This window comes from Balaenoptera ricei, chromosome 4 (assembly GCF_028023285.1).
Source record: "Balaenoptera ricei isolate mBalRic1 chromosome 4, mBalRic1.hap2, whole genome shotgun sequence".
Lineage (NCBI taxonomy): Eukaryota > Metazoa > Chordata > Mammalia > Artiodactyla > Balaenopteridae > Balaenoptera > Balaenoptera ricei.
Genome location: NC_082642.1, coordinates 147,965,377 through 147,984,592, shown reverse-complemented (window position 1 = coordinate 147,984,592; position 19,216 = coordinate 147,965,377). Strand labels below are relative to the sequence as shown.

Below are 19,216 nucleotides of genomic sequence, written 5' to 3'. Positions count from 1 at the left end.
GGCTTTAAATATGATCTGTACTCCATGATGCTTTAATTTTATCATAGGTGCTTAGTAATTTATTCAGTACTTACCCAATACCCCACACCGTGGGTAGTATACTATGGGTTGCCCACACACACAATAAAAACTCAACGGAATCAATATTTCATGGTTGTTAGTAATGTTTTGTAACGTGGCTGCTGATACAGTAAGAAGGCACATTTACCAAGCATGAACTATGCTGAACACCTGACATGCATTACTTCACTTAGTCAGACTGAGGTGCTGTTATTCCATTTGACAAATGGGGCGCCAAGGCTCACAGAGGGTACTTTGCTAAAACCTTATAGCAAATGAATACTGAGTTCAAACTCAGTGGGTTTGACTTCAAAGCCCATGTTGTGTGTTTCTGCATTGCCTCTTTGTTGGGTGTTGGGTGACAGGGATCAATAAATCCAGATCCCAGGAAGCTGTTGGAACTAGAATTGAAATTTTTTTCAGATAATCTACACGTGGTTTAGCACCATCTTTACCGTCTATTTTAGGCTCATCTGCTTACGACTTTGTTGATAAATCCACAGGGTCCAATGAGCCCGCCCGTAGAGATGCCATATTCATTGTTAATAAGGAATGCCAGCTAAAACTTGCCTGGGTAAAACTATTAAGAACTTAACAAGAAAAATAACTGACCTAAGAAGTACTTTTTTTATCGTGCAAATTGGAAGTTGGGAAGATTTTCCAGTTCTTAACAATGTAGCTTTAATATTTACATGTTGAAGTGTGTCATGGAAGGTGTTGATATTTAACAGGCATTGATATCCAACTCAGAGGAAACTAAGGATGTTGGGACATCAGTTTCCAAGTGCGCTGCAGAGCAGCAAGAATCTTGTGGTTCCTTTGTCTGTAAAACATTTTAGAATGAAAGGCTCTGCCTTAAGTACCAAGAGCAGAATCTGGCAACTTTGTGGTGCAAAATCCATCTCTACATCAATCTATTCATTTATGGGCTGCTCGGTCCCAAATTGGCTGCAGGAGATGAATCACAAAGCATAAAGGGAAAGGAATACGTGTTCTTTATCTCCAGCAATGAAAACACTGCTGCTCGGCAGTGAAATTGGAGTCGTGGCCTCAGTCTTTAACCTTTGGTCCTCAGGGATGTTTGTTTGGCTGCACCTGATAACATCAGAAGTTCCATCATGTGTTAAGTGCTGTTTCCCTAACAGGTGTAAATCTTCTTTTCATAGCTCCCCAGAGAGCAGAAAGGATTTCTTGAAGGCTGTGCATTCCATCCTGCGTGATAAGCACAGAAGACAGCTCCTGAAGACCGAAAGCCTTCCCTCGTCCCAGCAATATGTCCCTTTTGGAGGAAAACGATTGTGTGCGCTGAAAGGGGCCAGGCCAGCCATGAGCAGGGCAGGTACTGTGGGGATTCAGACGTTCAAGATCCCTGTCATCCCCACTCCACTGTAGAACTGACGTCCTCATTGAGAAAGACTTAAGACGTGGCCTTGCGGGGGCTAACGCTGGAGTACATTCTTCCCTGGTGTGAGGTTCCCGGCCCTTGCCTCCCTCCCTTGGTTTAAGCCTCTTGCCCTCCCTCAAGCTTTCCCTTCGCTGCCCTCCTCCTTCTGGCTGGTGAGCTCCCCTCTCATTTGCCAAGCTGGGAAGTGAGCGCATTCTCTTTCTGGAGGGGCTGTCTTAGCCCGCTTGCCGAATGAGAGTTGCTGCTTTGCATGACAGCCAGCTTTGTCCAGCAAAAAGCAGTGTGTGATGTCTCAGCAAAGTCACAGCCCACCATTCTGAGAACATGGTGGCTTTGTCCTCGAGAAACACAGCCATGCCTGTTTTCAGTAAGGAGGCCATGTTTGGTAGACCAGATGACCCATCAGATTTTACCCTCACCTTGGGCCTGCAACTCTATTTTTAGCTTCCGTGTTCATTTGGGGAAGCCTTTAGCTGCTATTAGAAAAGAGGAATCTGGAGTTCAAGTGGTCCCAGGGTAAATATTCTTTTAGGACTTATTCTACCACCTTTAAGCAGTAAAGATCAATACTACTACCTATAAATGGCATTAAAGTCTATCTAGGAAGAAAGATAGTTTCATAACACTTAGGTATTAATGACATCAAGACATTAACAATTTTTATCACTCCTTTAAGAGGCAGTCCAGAATTTTTCAGGGAAGATTCCAATAAAAGAGGGTTCCTTTGCATTTGCCAGAAAGGCTTCTGATCTCTGTTCTAAAGAATTTTCCACCTGTTCTCAGTTGTGTTGAAGAGGCAGGTATGGTACTGTGAATGGTTGAAGGTTTTCATAGACATAACCCTGACAGAGTGTATTATACTCTTTAAGTACTTTAATTTAACTAATGTTAAGGGGCTAGTTATCTTATATCTATTCTCCAATCAGTTGATAAGTGTTTACTGAAAACATGGTATGGTGAACCCCCAGTACTCTTCTGGGCTCACCAGTGTCATGCATACTTCCCTATCCACAATTTCTCATGGAGTCCTCATATAAAAAGCTTTCTCATCCCTTTAGAGCTCACAGCAGAGAATTTCACCTTGGAATTGTCTCATTTGTTCCTTTTACTTGCCACATATATTTAATTAGGATTGGGAATATGTGTCCCAACCTCAGGAAACCCCACCTGTCATTGGTCAGGTTTCTGTTGTTAATCGATGAACCTAAAGTCAGAGCTGCATCCACTTTGAAACTAAGCATTTTTAGTCCGTAGGACACTCAGAAGTTTTCCTGCTGAGATCCCTCTGGGAAGAAAACAAAGTTGCTACAACCTACCCCATCATCTTGAATATCAAGAGAGAGAGCCTTGATGTCAGAGCCTGTTGGCTTTGGCTGATGGGAAGATTTTTTGCTTGATGGCTCACTTTTGGCTGAAGGAAAGTCTTTTATCACTCTGCTTTTGAAGCGCCTCACTATCGTCAGAATCTTCAAATTAGATGATTTAAAAATGGTGTTGGAGTGGGTCAGCACAGCACTAGCTAATCAGTCTTAATAGTGAACAGTGGAAATACTCGAATCAAAGATTGTCTCCTGGAACCCCGTAAGGCTGGCTGGGTTATTCTTACACTTCATTATGCATTGTCATGAATACCCAGCTAGTTTATTTCTCTTTTTGCTCAGTAAAGGCAAATAGCCAGTCTCCCTTAGTCTAAAAGCACTTTATGTCTGCCAGTAACCTAACTACACATTTTTTTTGTTTTTCCAACGTTTTCTTATGAAAATTTTCAGGCATATAGAACAAATGAAAGAATTGTATACATTCATACCTACTGTCTGTAATATTTTTTATATTTTCATTGTCACATATTTATTCATCTGTCATCCATCAACTCATCTTACTTTTGACACATTTCTAGAATACAGACATTAGCATACTTTACTCCTAAATACTTAAACCTGCACATCATTGACAAATATTTCCAATATCCCAATTTGGAATTGAGGTAATTCTAATAGAGTGATTGGAGAGAGCCAGGCTCCACTCTGGTGGTACTGAGATAAAATTGAACAGTAATTTCTGCTTCTTTCCAGTGGAGTAATACTAGTAGTAGTAGTAGTAGTAGTAGTAGTAGTATTGTTTTTTTTTTAATTCTTTCTTTTTTCCATTTTTCCTGGAAATGATTTTCATTCCCCTCCTTGAGTGAGAGTGGCGTCTGTTCACTCCATGCTTTAAGATGATAGAACACTCAGGAATGATGATGGAAGCACAGGGGTCTGAGACAGAGGATGGTCAGAGCGGGAGCCGATTTAGACCACTGTCCAGCTCACTGACCTTGTACCTGCTGTATTTGAAGCCAAGGCTGCATTTGGCAGTAATTATGAATAGTCACCTTACTTCTAGCAGCACTGAAGCAGTTTAATGGTTTTTCAGGCTTAGATTTCAGGAAAGTAGCTCCTAAGTGGTGTCTAGGCGCCTCCCTCCCACTGGAAAGCCCATGGTACATTTCAGTATCGAGGGAGAAGCGGCAGCGTTTCCATGTGTCGTGTGTGTGTGTGTGTGTGTGTGTGTGTGTGTGTGTGAGTGATTGTTTGCTTGATTGGGTGGTGTCTTTTGTTTGTTTTTCATAATACTGGCTTCCTAGAGGGCAGTAGGGTGAAAGAATGAATTCAAAGATTTGTTTTTCTTAACTCTTAGTCACTTTATCTAGCACTTTGTTAATCAGCTGCTTGGGTGTTGTATTATTTATTTCTCCTTCCACTCCGCCACTGGTAGTTTAATTGCTTTGTAGAAGAGAAATTGGGGATACACAGAACAGAGACAGGAGGGACTAAGGCTCATATTTGCTTTAGCCTCAAGTTCACATGGGGCTTTGTCAGAAAGGGGACTTAATATCTCTGAGACCCACTCTTTCTGTAGCTTCTCCAAAAACAATGCTGTGCCCTTAAGGTACCTGCAGATCCTCAAGAAATGTTACATTCAGTTTTCTAGAAAGCAATATAACTTGGACCAGTGTTTTTCCCTGCTTGATATATCATGGTGATTTCTGCAAAGACAATGAAACTCTAGAGGCCTCCTCCATCCTTACTAGAGATTTAGTCCAGCTAAATGACTCTAGGACAGCCCCGGGAGATTCCCAGAGCACTGTGACATGGGCCATGGTCGGAACTGAGGGCACTAATTAATCCCAACATCAGTCGTGCGCTCGACAGCAGCAAGAAGCTGCACTCCCTGTCTCCCAGGTGCACAGGGTAGAGAAACTGATTATTTCAGAGGGAGTTGAATCCCCTTTCCCCCATAACCTACAACCCACCCATATGCTGCCCCCAGCTGCCCCCCCTCCTTGCCCTTCCGTCGATGGCGGTAACATCCTCCAAGTCCAGACACTTGTGCAAGGTAACGACCCCAAGACAGACTGGTGAAATCCGGACTTTAAGCCCCAAACGACATCCAGGTCCTGAATGCATATCGTGTAGCCTTTACTTTCCTTTTCTTGTATTTGCTTTCTGGATTTTCATCGCACGTAAAGCATGTGGGCGTTTTATTTTTATATTTTTGTGTGTGTGCGCAGTGTCCGCCCCAAGCAAGTCTCTTGGGAGGAGGAGGCGGCGACTGGCCCGAAACAGGTTTACCATTGACTCTGATGCCATCTCCGCCAGCAGCCCGGAGAAGGAGTCCCAGCAGCCCCCCGGTGGCGGGGACACTGACCGCTGGGTAGAGGAACAGTTTGACCTTGCTCGGTATGAGGAGCAGGATGACATCAAGGAGACGGACATCCTCAGTGACGATGATGAGTTCTGTGAGTCCGTGAAGGGCGCCGCCGCGGACAGAGACCTGCAGGAGCGGCTTCAGGCCGCCTCCATCAGTCAGCGGGAGGGAGGCCAGAAGCCCCTGCATAGTCACGCATCCCGCATGACGCAGCTCAAGAAGCAAGCCGCCCTGTCGGGCATCAACGGAGGCCCGGAGAGCACGAGCGAGGAGGTTATTTGGGTTAGGCGTGAAGACTTTGCCCCCTCCAGGAAGCTGAACACTGAGATCTGACTCTCCCGTTCCCCGGTAGAGACAGTCCTTGTAGATACGTCTCCCGCCCCGCCCCTACTCCACCCCCCCTCCCGGACTCGCGAGGGGGAGAATGCTCCCTTTAAGTCGCACTCTTGCACACACGGTTTTGGCAGCTGACTTTGTTCTGAAGCCATGTAGCCACCCAACTTTATCGTTTCTAACAACATCGGAAAGAATTGTTCAAGAATCCCAAATCAGCTTGAGTCCTATCTCTCTATATTACCAAGGGCTTTTATTTATTCTCAATTAATCAGGGCCTAAAGAATTAAAAAAAAAAAAAAAATTCTATAGCACTGGAAAGCAAATTACCCCAGGAGTTGAAGTATGTACTACAGATTAGTTTAAAGGGTAGCACACGAAAAAATGATAAAAGATTCTATCTGAAATCAGTCCAGGAGCCATCTCCTAGTTGGGGAGACAAAGCAACTGTACAGCTTGCAGTGTTCTTACTCCTTTCCCTCTTAAACGTCTGAGAATATCTGTGTATTTTAAGAATGTGTGAGGAGAGGGTGGAGATTTATGTTTCCATGAGCCTTTTTTTTTTTCTTTTTTCTTTTCCTCTTCTGTTTAGGTCTATGGCTGGTCTTACTCGATGTCGGTGTTCGGAGGTTCTAGTTTTGCATAGAATTATAAAGATGCCAAACTCCTTGGAAAGAGATCCAAATTTATCACTTGAAAAAATAAAAAAAACACTATTTTTTGTATTTTACCTGAGATGCGGGGGGGCACAAACAGATGAGACTTTTACACAGTGTTAGTGTAACTCTGAGTTTAAAAAATGAGGATTTTACCTTTTACAGAGAGAGTGAGGCGTGGTGATTTTATATTTATATATGAAAGGCCAACAAGATGCTTAGGAGAAACTTTTTTCCCAAGAAGCAGCTTTGTTTTTTTTTTTGTTTGTTTTTGTTTTTTTTTTTAAATTTAAATGTTTGAATCTCTATTTGAGATGGGAGCTTGGTTGGATTAAACATGACACCGGGATGGGCAATGTGTGTGTCTGTTGCACATGGCGGGGGAGGGGAGACGACTCCTCATGGGGTTGCCATGGTGATCATTGGTTTTCTAGTTGCATCTTCATCCATAGATTACCTACTCCTTCCCTGACAGTCCATAACCAAACCGTTTAACAAAACCACCTCTTCAAAAAACATGTCTTGGGTTTAACACCTTCTTCATGCCAACAAAACAGGGTAAACATGCTAAAAAAACTAATGTTCTAAACAGATTTCCAAATAGGAAGAACAAAAACAAGTTAAAGCACTTTCAATTTTTTTTTTTTTTTAAAGGTTTATAGCTTTTTTTTTTTCCGTTTCACAATGTCCACTTCCTAAGAAAGGTTTAAATAATATGAAAACTTTCTTTTTGGGGAAAATATCTATTTGATGTTTGACACATCAGTAGGTACTTTAAAGACCTGAATTTTATAGTAGCTTTAGGAATTATATTTTATAAAAATCAGTTATGACTTTATATTTCCAGACAATAGAGAGTTCAGAACATCATGCTCTTGTGCCCCTGCTTGCTTTTACCTGCTTTCCCACCCTGTATCCCTCCCCTTTCGGGTTTCCAGGGCTTTGAGCTTGATCTTTTGAGAGTTTTATTCTATTAAATTTTTGCTATATCTTCTGATTTTCTTAAAGAGCTTTAGAATGATTTCTATACCCTTCGTATCACTGCATTGTTCCATTTCATCTCCAGTTCGATTGTGTCTGGGTGGAAAACTGAAGCAGAGGCTTCTAATAGCCCCATTTACCACTCCCAGTGCAACGGGTTTGTCTGAAAATGCTGGAAAGTCTGGTGCTTGGAGAGGGTGCCATTGTCTCTTGTACATAAGGTCATGATGTGTCTATGTCAAAAGTTCTTATATATTTCTTTTATAAGCTGAAAGAAGGTCTATTTTTATGTTTTTAGGTCTATGAATGGAACGTTGTAAATGCCTGTCAAACAATAAAAAATATTGAAAAGTGGACAGTCCTGTGCCTTTTTGGGTGGGAGGATGGATATGAACTGTTGAATATGTGGGAGAAGATACCTAAGTCTGCCTTTCTTTTCGATAAATATCATGACCATCAAGGGAAAGCTGATTTGGTGGAGCTTGAAGTTTATTTTTTTAATTGAGGTATAATTGATATATAACATTGATAGTTTCAGATACTAAACATAATGTATATATTGCAAAACTATCACCACAATAAGTCTAGTTAACATCCATCATCATCCATAGTTATAAAAAATATTTTTCTGTGATGAGAACCTTCAAGATCCACTCTCCTAAGAAGCTACTTTCAAATATGCAATACAGTGTTATGAGCTATAGCCCCCATGCTGTGTATTACATCCCCATGACTTATTTTGTAACAGGAAGTTTGTACCTTTTGATGTCCTTCACCTTTTTTGCCCATACCCCCGCCCCACCTCAGGCAACCACCGGTCAGTTCTCTATATCCATGAGCTTGGTTTAGTTGTGGTTTTTTGTTTGTTTTTTAGATTCCACATATAAATGAGATGATAATGGTGTTTATCGTTTGCTATCGGTAGAGCTTGAAGCTTTTTTTGTTTTAAATTTTATTGGAGTATAGTTGATTTACAATGTTGTGTTAGTTTCAGGTGTACAGCAAAGTGATTCAGTTGTACATGTACGTATATTCATTCTTTTTAAGATTCTTTTCCCATATAGGTTATTACAGAATATTGAGTAGAGTTTCCTGTGCCATACAGTAGGTCCTTGTTGGTTATCTATTTTATATACAGTAGCGTGTGTATGTTAATCCCAAGCTCCTAATTTATTCCTCCCCCCACGTTTCCCCTTTGGTAACCATGAGTTTGTTTTCAGAATCTTTGAGTCTGTCTCTGTTTTGTAAATAAGTTCATTTATATCATTTTTTAAAAATTAGAGTCCACATATGAGTGACGTATTTGTCAGTAGAGCTTGAAGTTTTAACAACAGCGACCAAAAGACATTACAGTTCCTCGACATCTTGGTCTGCTGATAATGGAGAATACGAAATAGCACAGATACGGATCTGTACCCATGCTGAGCACTCTTTTCCAGTATCCTGCCCCCTCCTGGTGCGAGCAGGGAGAGGGGTGCCAGGGGAAGAATTGGGGTGAAGTGCAGAGCTTAGACTGACCTGGGTGGGTGAGCTCTTGAACGCAAGATCTGCCTCTACATTCTGTCCCTGGGAGTCTTGCTGCCTGAGTCTTCCACAGCCTCACAGAAGAAGTAAATGTGGTTTTGGGCTGCCTCACCTTTCCCTTTCAGAGCCCCAGATCTTACTCCTCCCCAGTCCCTTACGAACCTTCCCCATCAAAGTTGACCCCACCCACCCCTCCCCTCCAGGTGAACAGGTTTTCTCTTCCTGCCTTCCCTAAAGTAAAAGAGTTCCTCTCACGGCCACAGGTGAGCGGTTCCTGGAAGAACATCAGCATCAGATCCTAGGAGCTTGTTAGGAATGCACCCAGACCTACTAAAGCAGAACCCGCATTTTAACAAGATACCCAGGTGATACATATGCATGTTCAAGTTTGAGAAGTGTTGGTTTGGCAGTCTCTAAACGTTTTGATGTTGAGCGGTGATCTGGAGCACATACCTTTTAAAGTATATTCAGGCTCTGCTGTACCAATATATACATTTTAAGATACAAAAAGATTTCTTCCTGTACCCGTTGTATTTCTTTGGGGAGATAACTGAAGGACACCTGATGAAATTATTCCAACACTTTGCACTCGGCATAAGTGAGAATTAGGCAGTTTGGGCTGCCTTCCTGTCCAGTTTCTGAATCTGTCAGTGTGGAAAAATTGAGGGCTTGAAGTCAAGTATACAGAAATAACCACTCCTCTTTACCTGGACTTAATTTCTTTTTTGAGTTCGCATCCCACCAGGCTGGCAGAACATGCCCTCGGTTCACCTTTCTCTCCCTGGTTGTCAAGATTTGGAGGTAATAAGGGTGGCGTCCTCCCTCCAGTCTTGGGGTCCATTCATCCACCAAGGGAGCTCTAGCCACGACCATTGTCCTGGTCAATGTCCACAGGCTCTGTCAAGTTGGCTGGTGTGCTCTCCAGTGTTTCCTTTTGCCCAGCTCAGTTTTCCCACCTCTGCAACCAGGTCCGTTGCATGCTGTGTCCACCCCCCTGGTATGTTACCAGGATGCCTTTCCCAATCTTGCCCCTTCCACCCCTCAGACCTCCCTCTCCTGCCTGCATCCCCAGGCAGTGGATATGCCTTTCTGTGTGTGGGTGGGTTGGATGAGAGTGTGGGGAGCAGTGTAGACTAGCCCTTACTTTTTTCTCAGACCTTTTGTTGATACCCAATTTTTACCCGAGTCTTACAGGCAATTTCTGCTTTTCATCTTGCTACAAGCCTCTCCCGGAGTAGGGAATCCCCGTGACAGTCCCTTCTTAGAGGTAAGTATTGGGCAGGTAGGGAAGAGGGAGAAATGAAAATACAGGGAGAAAAATAAAAAACAAATACTCAAAATATTCAGCCACTTATTTATAAAGCATATGAGATCAGAATTACAGTGTTGCCTTCTCCACAGCCTTCTCTAAAAGATGCCAATGTTTGAAGGAAGAACAAAGAATATTCAAAACACAAATCATGAATGTGCAGAGTTCTGTAAACCCCACATGAGTATGGATGCTGTTGGTAAGTTACCAGCTTCGATTGACTGAAACAGAACAAAACCCTGGATCACTTTATTTATACTGTCCTCCCTGTTAAAACCCTCTCCCGCTAATATCAATAGAACGCCTTATATACTAAATATCACTCATCTGTAATGGTTTATTCTGGTCTCTTCCACCGCTTCTACAGTATGAAGCAACTTTTAGCCTATAAGTTACCCTGTTGAAGTAAGGCAATGTCACCATCACCCATGGCCACTACCTCCACCATGTGCTCAGTGTAAAGTGATGGATAGACAAGTCCTCACATCACTGCTTTTAACAGCAGACTCTTAACTGTGGGCTGGTGCTTTCTAACTGCTGGGCTCTAGGTCCTCTGCTGTTGTCCAGTGATTTCGGATTATAATCCACATATTCACATCGCATTATCTGTATAGTCAATTACTCTCAGATAGGGGAGGCATGACACACTTTTTTTTAAAAACCTAAATGCAGGATCCTTAATATTTAAAAAATCAGGAACCACTATAGAACATAACCCCTATTTTCCTTATTGTTTCAATATGCTCCACACCCAGACCAAACCAAAGTTGGGTTTTTTAGCCAGTGGGACCCTAACCGAGTTGCTGTCATCTTTCTGAGCCCCAGCTCTATCCTCTTTGGCTTCAGGGCTTAATCTCTTTTTCTGAGAGCCATTTGGGGTTTCCTGGGCTTGTTCCCAAGAGCTCCTTCATTTCTGATTTTGGTGTCTTCCTCTTAGAACGTCCTGTATTCTGTTGTGCTCTGCTCTGTGCTGGTGTTTTCTGCCTGGTAGCATTACCTTGAGCTTTAGACAATAATGGTTGGTTAATTATTACACCTTCACTTTCAATCAAGATGTTAACATTTTGGCTTGTGTCCTCCCGACTGGTTTCTTGAATACATGCATGTGTGCAAACACACACACACAATGGGTTCATACTATTTTATTAATTCATACTATTTTATTAACCTGATTTTTAGCTTTTATGATACAAATTATGGACATTTTCCTATGACATTATACATAGACCTATATCACTCTAAGTCATAACTCCATAGTAATCCATGTTAATGGATAGACTGTGATTTACCATAATTTATATATCCAATTCCCTGCTGATGGACAGTAAGAATTCTAGTTTTTATCATTATAAAAAAATACCATGAGCATCCATGTTGCCTACTCTTTGTGCAGGGGTCCAATTACGTCCTTAGAGTACAGTCATAGAAATAGCTTTGGGTGCATTTACATGCGTTTTAAAGATTTTGATGTACATTTCTAAATTGTAGGCTGCCATACTCCTGTTTGGGTTCTGGTGAGTGGTCAAGATCCTATTTCCTATCTAGTGTCTTTACTTTGTCAAAGAAATGCCTGTGGCTTTGCTGAGGGAAACTAGCTTTTTCACCTGAGCTTGTATTTAGATTCTGGGGCTGGGTATGCTTGGTGAGCTGGGCCTCCTCTCTGTTCCATCCTCCTTCCCAGTCCACATTCAGTTGTACTGGAATGTTCGGCCATTGGTCTATAGGGTATTTATGGTGATTCGAGTTGAACATCAAAGCATTCTCCCTTTCAAAACTCCAGGCATTTTAAATATCCTTCACCCCATTCATGCTGCTTCTTGTTTTGCCTCCAGATTTAAATGAAAGTTGAGCTTTTATAGTAGAGATAAAATCAATTTTATATCACAGACATGCTTGGGCAATCCATTCTTCCCAGCATATACTAATAAAGGAAATTACATTTTGAAAGAAGTAAGTATTTATAGACCTTTTGTTTTTAGATTTAAATAAGACTTAATTGTTGAAACAGAGATGCCACAGGATCAAGCTCTGGCTCAAGTGGACCACAATCTAACAACTCATTAATAAAATCTAGCAGATGGGAAAGTGGTTACAACTCCAAGAATAGGATTACTTAGTGTGGGGAATGAATGGAAAATCAAGGTAGGCATGGGTGATTGGATGAAATTTTTGTTCACTTGCAACAAATCATAATGTCTTATTCAAAGCCATTATGGGAAAAGAAAGCTTTTTGTAGAACAGGGAAAAGGACAATGATTTTCGATAAGCCATTCGAGTCTCGGGGAGTTTCTCACCACGAGAGAGAGAAAGATGAATAGATGCAACAGAGCATTGATTTCCTTGAACCAAAATGTGACTTTCCAGGGGGTTCAAGGGAGCCAATAGTTTAAGGAGAATCCACACCCAAATATTCTCTCCTAAAATTCATCCACCTAGTAGGAATGTGCCTGTGATGGACGTGTAACTTCTCTCCCTCCTCTTTCACAGTCTTATTTCTACCACTTTATAAAAGAAAGAGACCTCTCATCTTTCCCACATCACACGTAGGGGGAGGAAACCTCTGGGACATCAAACAAATAGACACAGAAAAATAGCATGTTGAGAAAGTAAATGACTACTGACCAGGATGCTAATCCTTTTATAAGTCAGGTGGTTTCAAATTTGCTTTCAGTCACTTTGAAAGAGGACTTAAGTTGTCAGGTGAGAAATCAAAATAATTGTTGATGATATCTCTTATTTTTGATATATAATTCAAGAGGTCAAGGAATCGAGTGGCACCACCGTAATGTAACTCTTTTCACTCCCCAACAAGGTTTCTCTGTGCTTGTGTCTATAAAAATGAAAAGTAGAAACACAATCGATGCCAAACTCTATCTGTATCTAGCTAAAAGTAAGAGCCATTCATGGATACATGAACTACTTGGGGAAAAAACCCAAACATTTCTGTGCCATGAAGATATCATCTTCAGTGAAATTTTACCTTTTACATTTAATAATTTTTAATTTATATTTTCATATTGATCAATTATGTACCAATAATAATTATAATCCTAACTCAATCCAAAAGTGATTTTTTAATAGTTGGAGGTTTATGGTCATGGAAAATGCCAAAACTTTTAACAAATAAACTTATGTAGATATTTTTATCGTAAAGTAGTATGTTAGGGTAATAGGGCATTCAAAAACTGAATTCAAAGGAAAAAGAAATGATGTGAAATTTTTGAGTTTTTAAATATATTTTAAATGGATGATGGGCATAAATTGTCATAGTATTTAGATTATGTTACATACATTAAAAGTGACATAATAGTTTTGTTTTAAAACATCAAATTTTACAGTACATGAGTGAATCAGTTGCTATGTAATCAAACCACCCTAAAGTTTAGTGGCTTCATACAACAAATATTTCTGATGTTCATGATTCTGTGGGTCAGCGGGCAGTTCTGGTCTTGACTGGGTTGGTCGAACTCTGAGGTCAGCTGGTGGCTCAGCTCAGCTGGGGCTGGATGGTCTCACATCCTATGGCCTCATTCATGTCTGTCAGTTGGAAGCTTGCTGGGTCTAGGGATCCTCAGATGAGATAGCTTGTTTCTGTTCTGTGTGGCCTCTCTTCCACCAGTGGCTAGCATAGGCTTCTTTACATAGTGTCTTATTCAGCTAGGGCTGCTATAACAAACATCATAGACTGGGTGGCTTAAACAACAGACATTCATTTCTCACAGTTATGGAGTCTGGAAATACAACATCAAGTTCCCAGCAGATTGAATTCCTGATGACAGCCCATGCCCTGGCTTGTAGACAGCTACCCCTCTGTGTCCTCACATGGCCTTTCCTCCAAGCATGTGTGGAGAGAGATCTATCTATCTATCTCTATCTAGACACAGAGATCTGTCTTCTATTAAGGGCACTAATCCCCTCATAAGTGTCCCACCCTCATGAACTAATCTAAACCCTATCTCCTCTCAAAGGCCCCACCTCCTAATACCATCACATTGAGTGTTAGGACTTCAACATACAAATTCTGGGGGGAACACAAACATTCAGTCTATAACACATGGTGGCCTCAGGGTTCCAAAGAGCATGGGGACCAAGCCCCAGTGCACATGCCATTTTCAAGCCTCTCCCTAACTCAAGTTTGCTTATGTCCCATTGGCTAAAGCAAGTCATGTCACCAAACCCAGAGGCAGGTTGGGAAAGAACTGCCTAAAGGCATGGATCCAGGGAGGTGTGACTCATTAGGGACCATTACTGCAACAATCTACCATAGCCAGAAATGACATCCTTTGAAATGATTTAAATTAATAATGGAAAGCATTTAGATGTTAACGAGAGAGGGTACATAGTTTTAAAAAAGTATTTCTGGGAGCTTCTGAGAAAAAATTGAAAACTATTGCCTGAGAAATTGGGATTATTTTAGAGGGCAGTCCACACTTTCTCACTTTCCACTCTCCATTGGGCATCAGGGAAGCTGAATGGATGGAAAGTGATGGGCTTTGGCATGGGATGCCTGTGTGCTGAACCCTGACATTTTGTCTACCAGCTGTGTGATCCTGGGCAAGGCACCAAACCCTTCTGAGTCTGTTTCCTCTCCTCAGATGTGGGTTAACAATACCTACTTTATCATGTGACTCAATTAATGGTCACTTTCTACTTCCTCCCACCCCCTACCCAGGACCTCAGTCAACCTCATGGACATCTCAATTTATCATTGAGATAATAACATGTTACCAAGTTTGCTTTGGAACCTTCAAGTGAAAAATGATCTTTGTTGGGAAACATCTGGAAAATATTCTTATTAGGGATTTGTATTCACTTGTAAAGTTATTCATCACCCCATTAAATATGCAAAAGTAAATCTAGACTGAACAGTGATATAAATGATTAGAATAAGAAAGTTTTTATATAGAACTTAAAAGAAATGGAAAAGCTGCCTTGCAAGTACATTTAATTTATGTACATGATTTTTAAAACAAACTTGGAAGCTTTGATCAAAATAGCAATTAGTGGATGTGTCCTATGTCACTTACCATAGTACTCAATAATTCATAGTTGGATGGCTGAGTCTGATGCACCCCGATTTTAACATCAGAAAAGAATGAAAACCCATTGCACAAGCTGTCTTAGCTAGTATAGGAAAAATTTACTAAAATCTTTTTTTCTGCTTGATTTTTATGTTACTCAGATGACTAAATATATAAAGAAATCTAAAACACAAATATGCATAGAATTCCACCAACTATTTTTCTTTTTTTTCCCCTTCTTTTTCTTACTAAATCTTATCCAGGGCACGAGCAGTTTCTCTCAGTTAAGATCACATCATTGACTCAATTTTTATAAGAAACACATTTGGGAATCCTACCATAGTTTTACTGATACTTCCTTTCCCCATCATTTTTTTTTCAAAATCTTCAATCAGTTGATGGTTCTTGAAATTATTATTTTTTAATTGATATTTGTTTTAAAAATTGCAATTGACTTATTTTCTTCTGCTCATTTTTCTTAATAACCTGAAGAAGTTGGTTTGGTTTTTATTTATGGAGAGCTGTCTTCTGAAGACCTACACCCTCCAGCAATATCTCTAATCCTGGAAGTGGACCACATGGCTGCCACTACTGTGTGGTGGGGCTGAAGAGGGGGTGCCCTCTGCCCTGGATCTTGTTTGCATAAGTAAATAAATGGTAATGACTTTCTTCAAGGATATGTCCCTACTGTACCTTAGTGGACGTTATGTGTGAGAAATCTTGACATTATAAAAATAAAATTCCCTTAGGGAGGTAGAAAGAAAGCTGTTGTGTCAGGCTGGAAAAGGCCAGGTCCTTTGTTAGGCTTCAGAATGACAAACAGTTCTGCTTTATTAATTAACTGAGAACTAGATAAGAGACACAAACTTACAGGGCGTTTCTGAGAGGGAGAGGGATGTTTTTAAAAGTGAATTTTAAAATTGAGGTAGGGCCTCCCTGGTGGCGCAGTGGTTAAGAATCTGCCTGCCAATGCGGGGGACATTGGTTCGAGCCCTGGTCTGGGAAGATCCCACATGCCGGGGAGCAACTAAGCCCGTGTGCTACAACTGAGCCTGTGCTCTAGAGCCCGAGAGCCACAACTTCTAAAGCCCTCGAGCCTAGAGCCTATGCTCCGCAACAAGAGAAGCCACTGCAATGAGAAGCCCGCGCAACCCAATGAAGACCCAATGCAGCCAAAAGTAAATAAATACATAATTTAAAAAAAAAATTGAGGTAGACCAGATATACAAAGTGCACAATATAAATGAATACCTTTGATTTTTGTATGTTTACCCCATGTTACCACTACTCAGAGCAAGATATAGAACATTTCCTGCACCCCATAAAGTTCCCTGTATCTCTTCCAGTCAAAACCCACCCCCTTCCTTGGGTCACCACTATTACGACTTCCGTCATTGCTGGGGACTAAATGTTTGTGTCCCCCTGCCCCCCAGCCCCAATCATATGTTGAAGTCCCAGTCCCATTAGGATGGTATTAGGAGGTGGGGCCTCTGGAGATGATCAGGTCATGAGGGCAGAGCCCTCATGAATGGGATTAGTGCCCTTATAAATGACATGGAAGAGATCATTTCCACCACATGAAGACATAGCAAGAATGTGGCATTCTGCAAACAGGGAAGGGGGCCTTCACCAGACACTGAATCTGCTGGCACCTTGATCTTGGGCTTAGCCTCCAGAACTGTGAGAAATAAGTTTCTATTGTTTAAGCCACCCAGTCTCTGGTCTTTTGTTATAGAAACACTAACTACTAAGATCATCATAATTGATTAGTTCTGCTTGCCTTTGAACTTCACATAAATGGGAGCAGATAGCGTGCACTCTCTTTTGGCTGGCTTCCTTCACTCAACAGAAATTGGTAAGATTCGTCTGTGTGTCCTAGTAGTACATTCTGTACATTTGTTGCTAGATTTTATTGCATGAATAACTCCAAGTTTGTCTATCCATTGGTTGATGGGTCTTAGGCTGCCCAAGTGAAGGGATGACACCCACCATCAAGGCTACAAAGTGACTCATGGGACCAGACTCCACTGCTTGCCTCAGACAATTAATTCATTTATTCAACAAATATGTATTGATTTTTTTGAAATTGAAGTATAGTGGATTTAAAATATTGTGTTAGTTTCAGGAGTACAGCAAAGTGATTTTGTTTCACATATATATATATATTTTTCAGATTATTTTCCATTATAGTTATTACAAGATATTGAATATAGTTCCCTGTGCTATATAGTAGGTCCTTGTTGTTTATCTATTTTATCTATAGTAGTGTGGATCTGCTAATCCCAAACTCCTAATTTATCCCTCCCTCCTCCCTTTCCCCTTTGGCAACCATAGTTTGTTTCCTAAGTCTGTGAGTCCGTTTCTGTTTTGTAAAGATACATTTGTATTATTTTTTAGATTCCACATATAAGTGATATCATATAACATTTGTCTTTCTCTACCTGACTTACTTCACTTAGTATGATAATCTCTAGATCCATCCATGTTGCTGCAAATGGAGATATTTCATTCTTTTTTATAGCTGAGTAATATTCCATTATATATATATATATAATGGAATATTACTCAGCCATATATATATATATCTCACATCTTCTTTATCCATTCCTCTGTCAATGGACATTTAGGTTGCTTCCATGTCTTGACTACTGTAAATAGTGCTGCTATGAACACTGGGGTGCATGTGTCTTTTTGAATTAGAGTTTTTGTCTTTTCCAGATATGTGCCCGGGAGTGGGATTGCTGTATCACTTGTGAGCACCTGCTCTGTGTGTGAAGGCCCAGGCTGGGATTGCTGTATCACTTGTGAGCACCTGCTCTGTGTGTGAAGGCCCAGGCACTGTTCTGTGTGCTGGAGGAGCCAAGGAAGCACACAACCAAATCCTTAACCTCATGGAGCTGATGCTGTAGTGGGAAGGGATGGGTACAGATGCTGAGCCGCATGTGTGCCCGGCCAATCCTAGCAACCAAATGGAGAACCTGGGAGAGGGTTTCAAGCGCCAGCAAAAGGCTGGCGCTTTCAGGGATCAGTGCTGTGGGGACTTTGGAGAAAGGTGAGAGTGACCTCCCCAAGGTCAAGAGAGGTCATCCTAAAGCCACACAGGGAACCGATTCTGAAGAACCTTCTTCACCATCCTTTCTTAGATGGAGACTACACATTAGGAGCCCAGTTCTAAAGGACCTGGAGTTTCCATCAGTCCTGGCAGGTGCATAAAGTGTGGAGAGTTTGACCTGTTTAAAGTGCAGTCAGCACCTGAAACTAACACAACATTGTAAATCGAGAATACTCTAATAAAAAGTTTTTAAAAATTGATATAATGAACCATGGTACACAATTTGAAAAAAATAAAAAAATAAAGTGCAGTTAAGGTTAGCTCCCCAGAACAAGAGCTAGAGGAAATTCCCCAGGATTGTTTCAGATGGAGTCACAGACGGGCTAAAGGAAAGATTAGGATCTATGAAAATGTCAAAACAGAACCTTGACAGGGGTTTAAAATGGAAGTTTCATGATTTTTTTTCCATTTCCCAATTTTTAAAATTGAAGTATAGTTAATTTACAATGTTGTGTTAGTTAGTTTCAGGTGTACAGCAAAGTGACTCAGTCATATATATATAGATATAGATAGATAGATAGATAGATATAGATATATGTTCTTTTTCAAATTCTTTTCCATTATAGGTTATTTCAAGATATTGAGTAGAGTTCCCTGTGCTATACAGTAGGTCCTTGTTGTTTACCTGTTTTATATATAGTAGTGTGTATATGTTAGTCCCATAATCCTAATTTATCTCCCTGCCCGTCACCTTTGGTAACCACAAATTTGTCTTCTATGCCTTTGAGTCTATTTCTGTTTTGTAAATAAGTTCATTTGTATCATTTTTTAAAATTCCACCTATAAGTGATACATGATTCTTAACTTGCCATATTTGTTATTTTTATTTCCTGTTTCTTCAATGAAATTTCAACTGAAATAAAAAAAAATGCTGGTTTATTTTTTGGGACAGCAATAAAGTGGGGAATCATTCCATCGATACCGACTCAGCATCCTCACTGCTAATATCTGGTAACTGAACTTGGGATGTGGCAGCTCTGAAGAGGAGGGACACGTGGAGAATCCCTGGGTCTTTCCGAAGGAGCAGCAGGGAGTGATGCACAGACAGACAGTGAGGGGACCAGGCGAGTGGAAGGCCCCGCCCCCATCCTCCCGGCTCCCTCCCACTGCTGCTCCGTGTCTCCGGGC

The 19,216-nt window shown here is 41.0% G+C and overlaps 1 protein-coding gene across 1 annotated transcript in view; it reads left to right on the top strand.

Annotated features, from left to right (window-relative positions):
• The window catches only part of TIAM1 (TIAM Rac1 associated GEF 1), a 269,436-nt gene extending 261,960 nt beyond the window's left edge, over positions 1–7,476 (top strand). The window contains exons 26-27 of the mRNA XM_059921431.1: positions 1,227–1,399; positions 5,016–7,476. Coding sequence (XP_059777414.1) covers positions 1,227–1,399; positions 5,016–5,485 — 643 coding nt within the window. The 3' untranslated portion in view covers positions 5,486–7,476. The remainder of the gene's footprint in view (positions 1–1,226; positions 1,400–5,015) is intronic.
• The last annotated feature ends 11,740 nt before the right edge of the window (positions 7,477–19,216 follow it).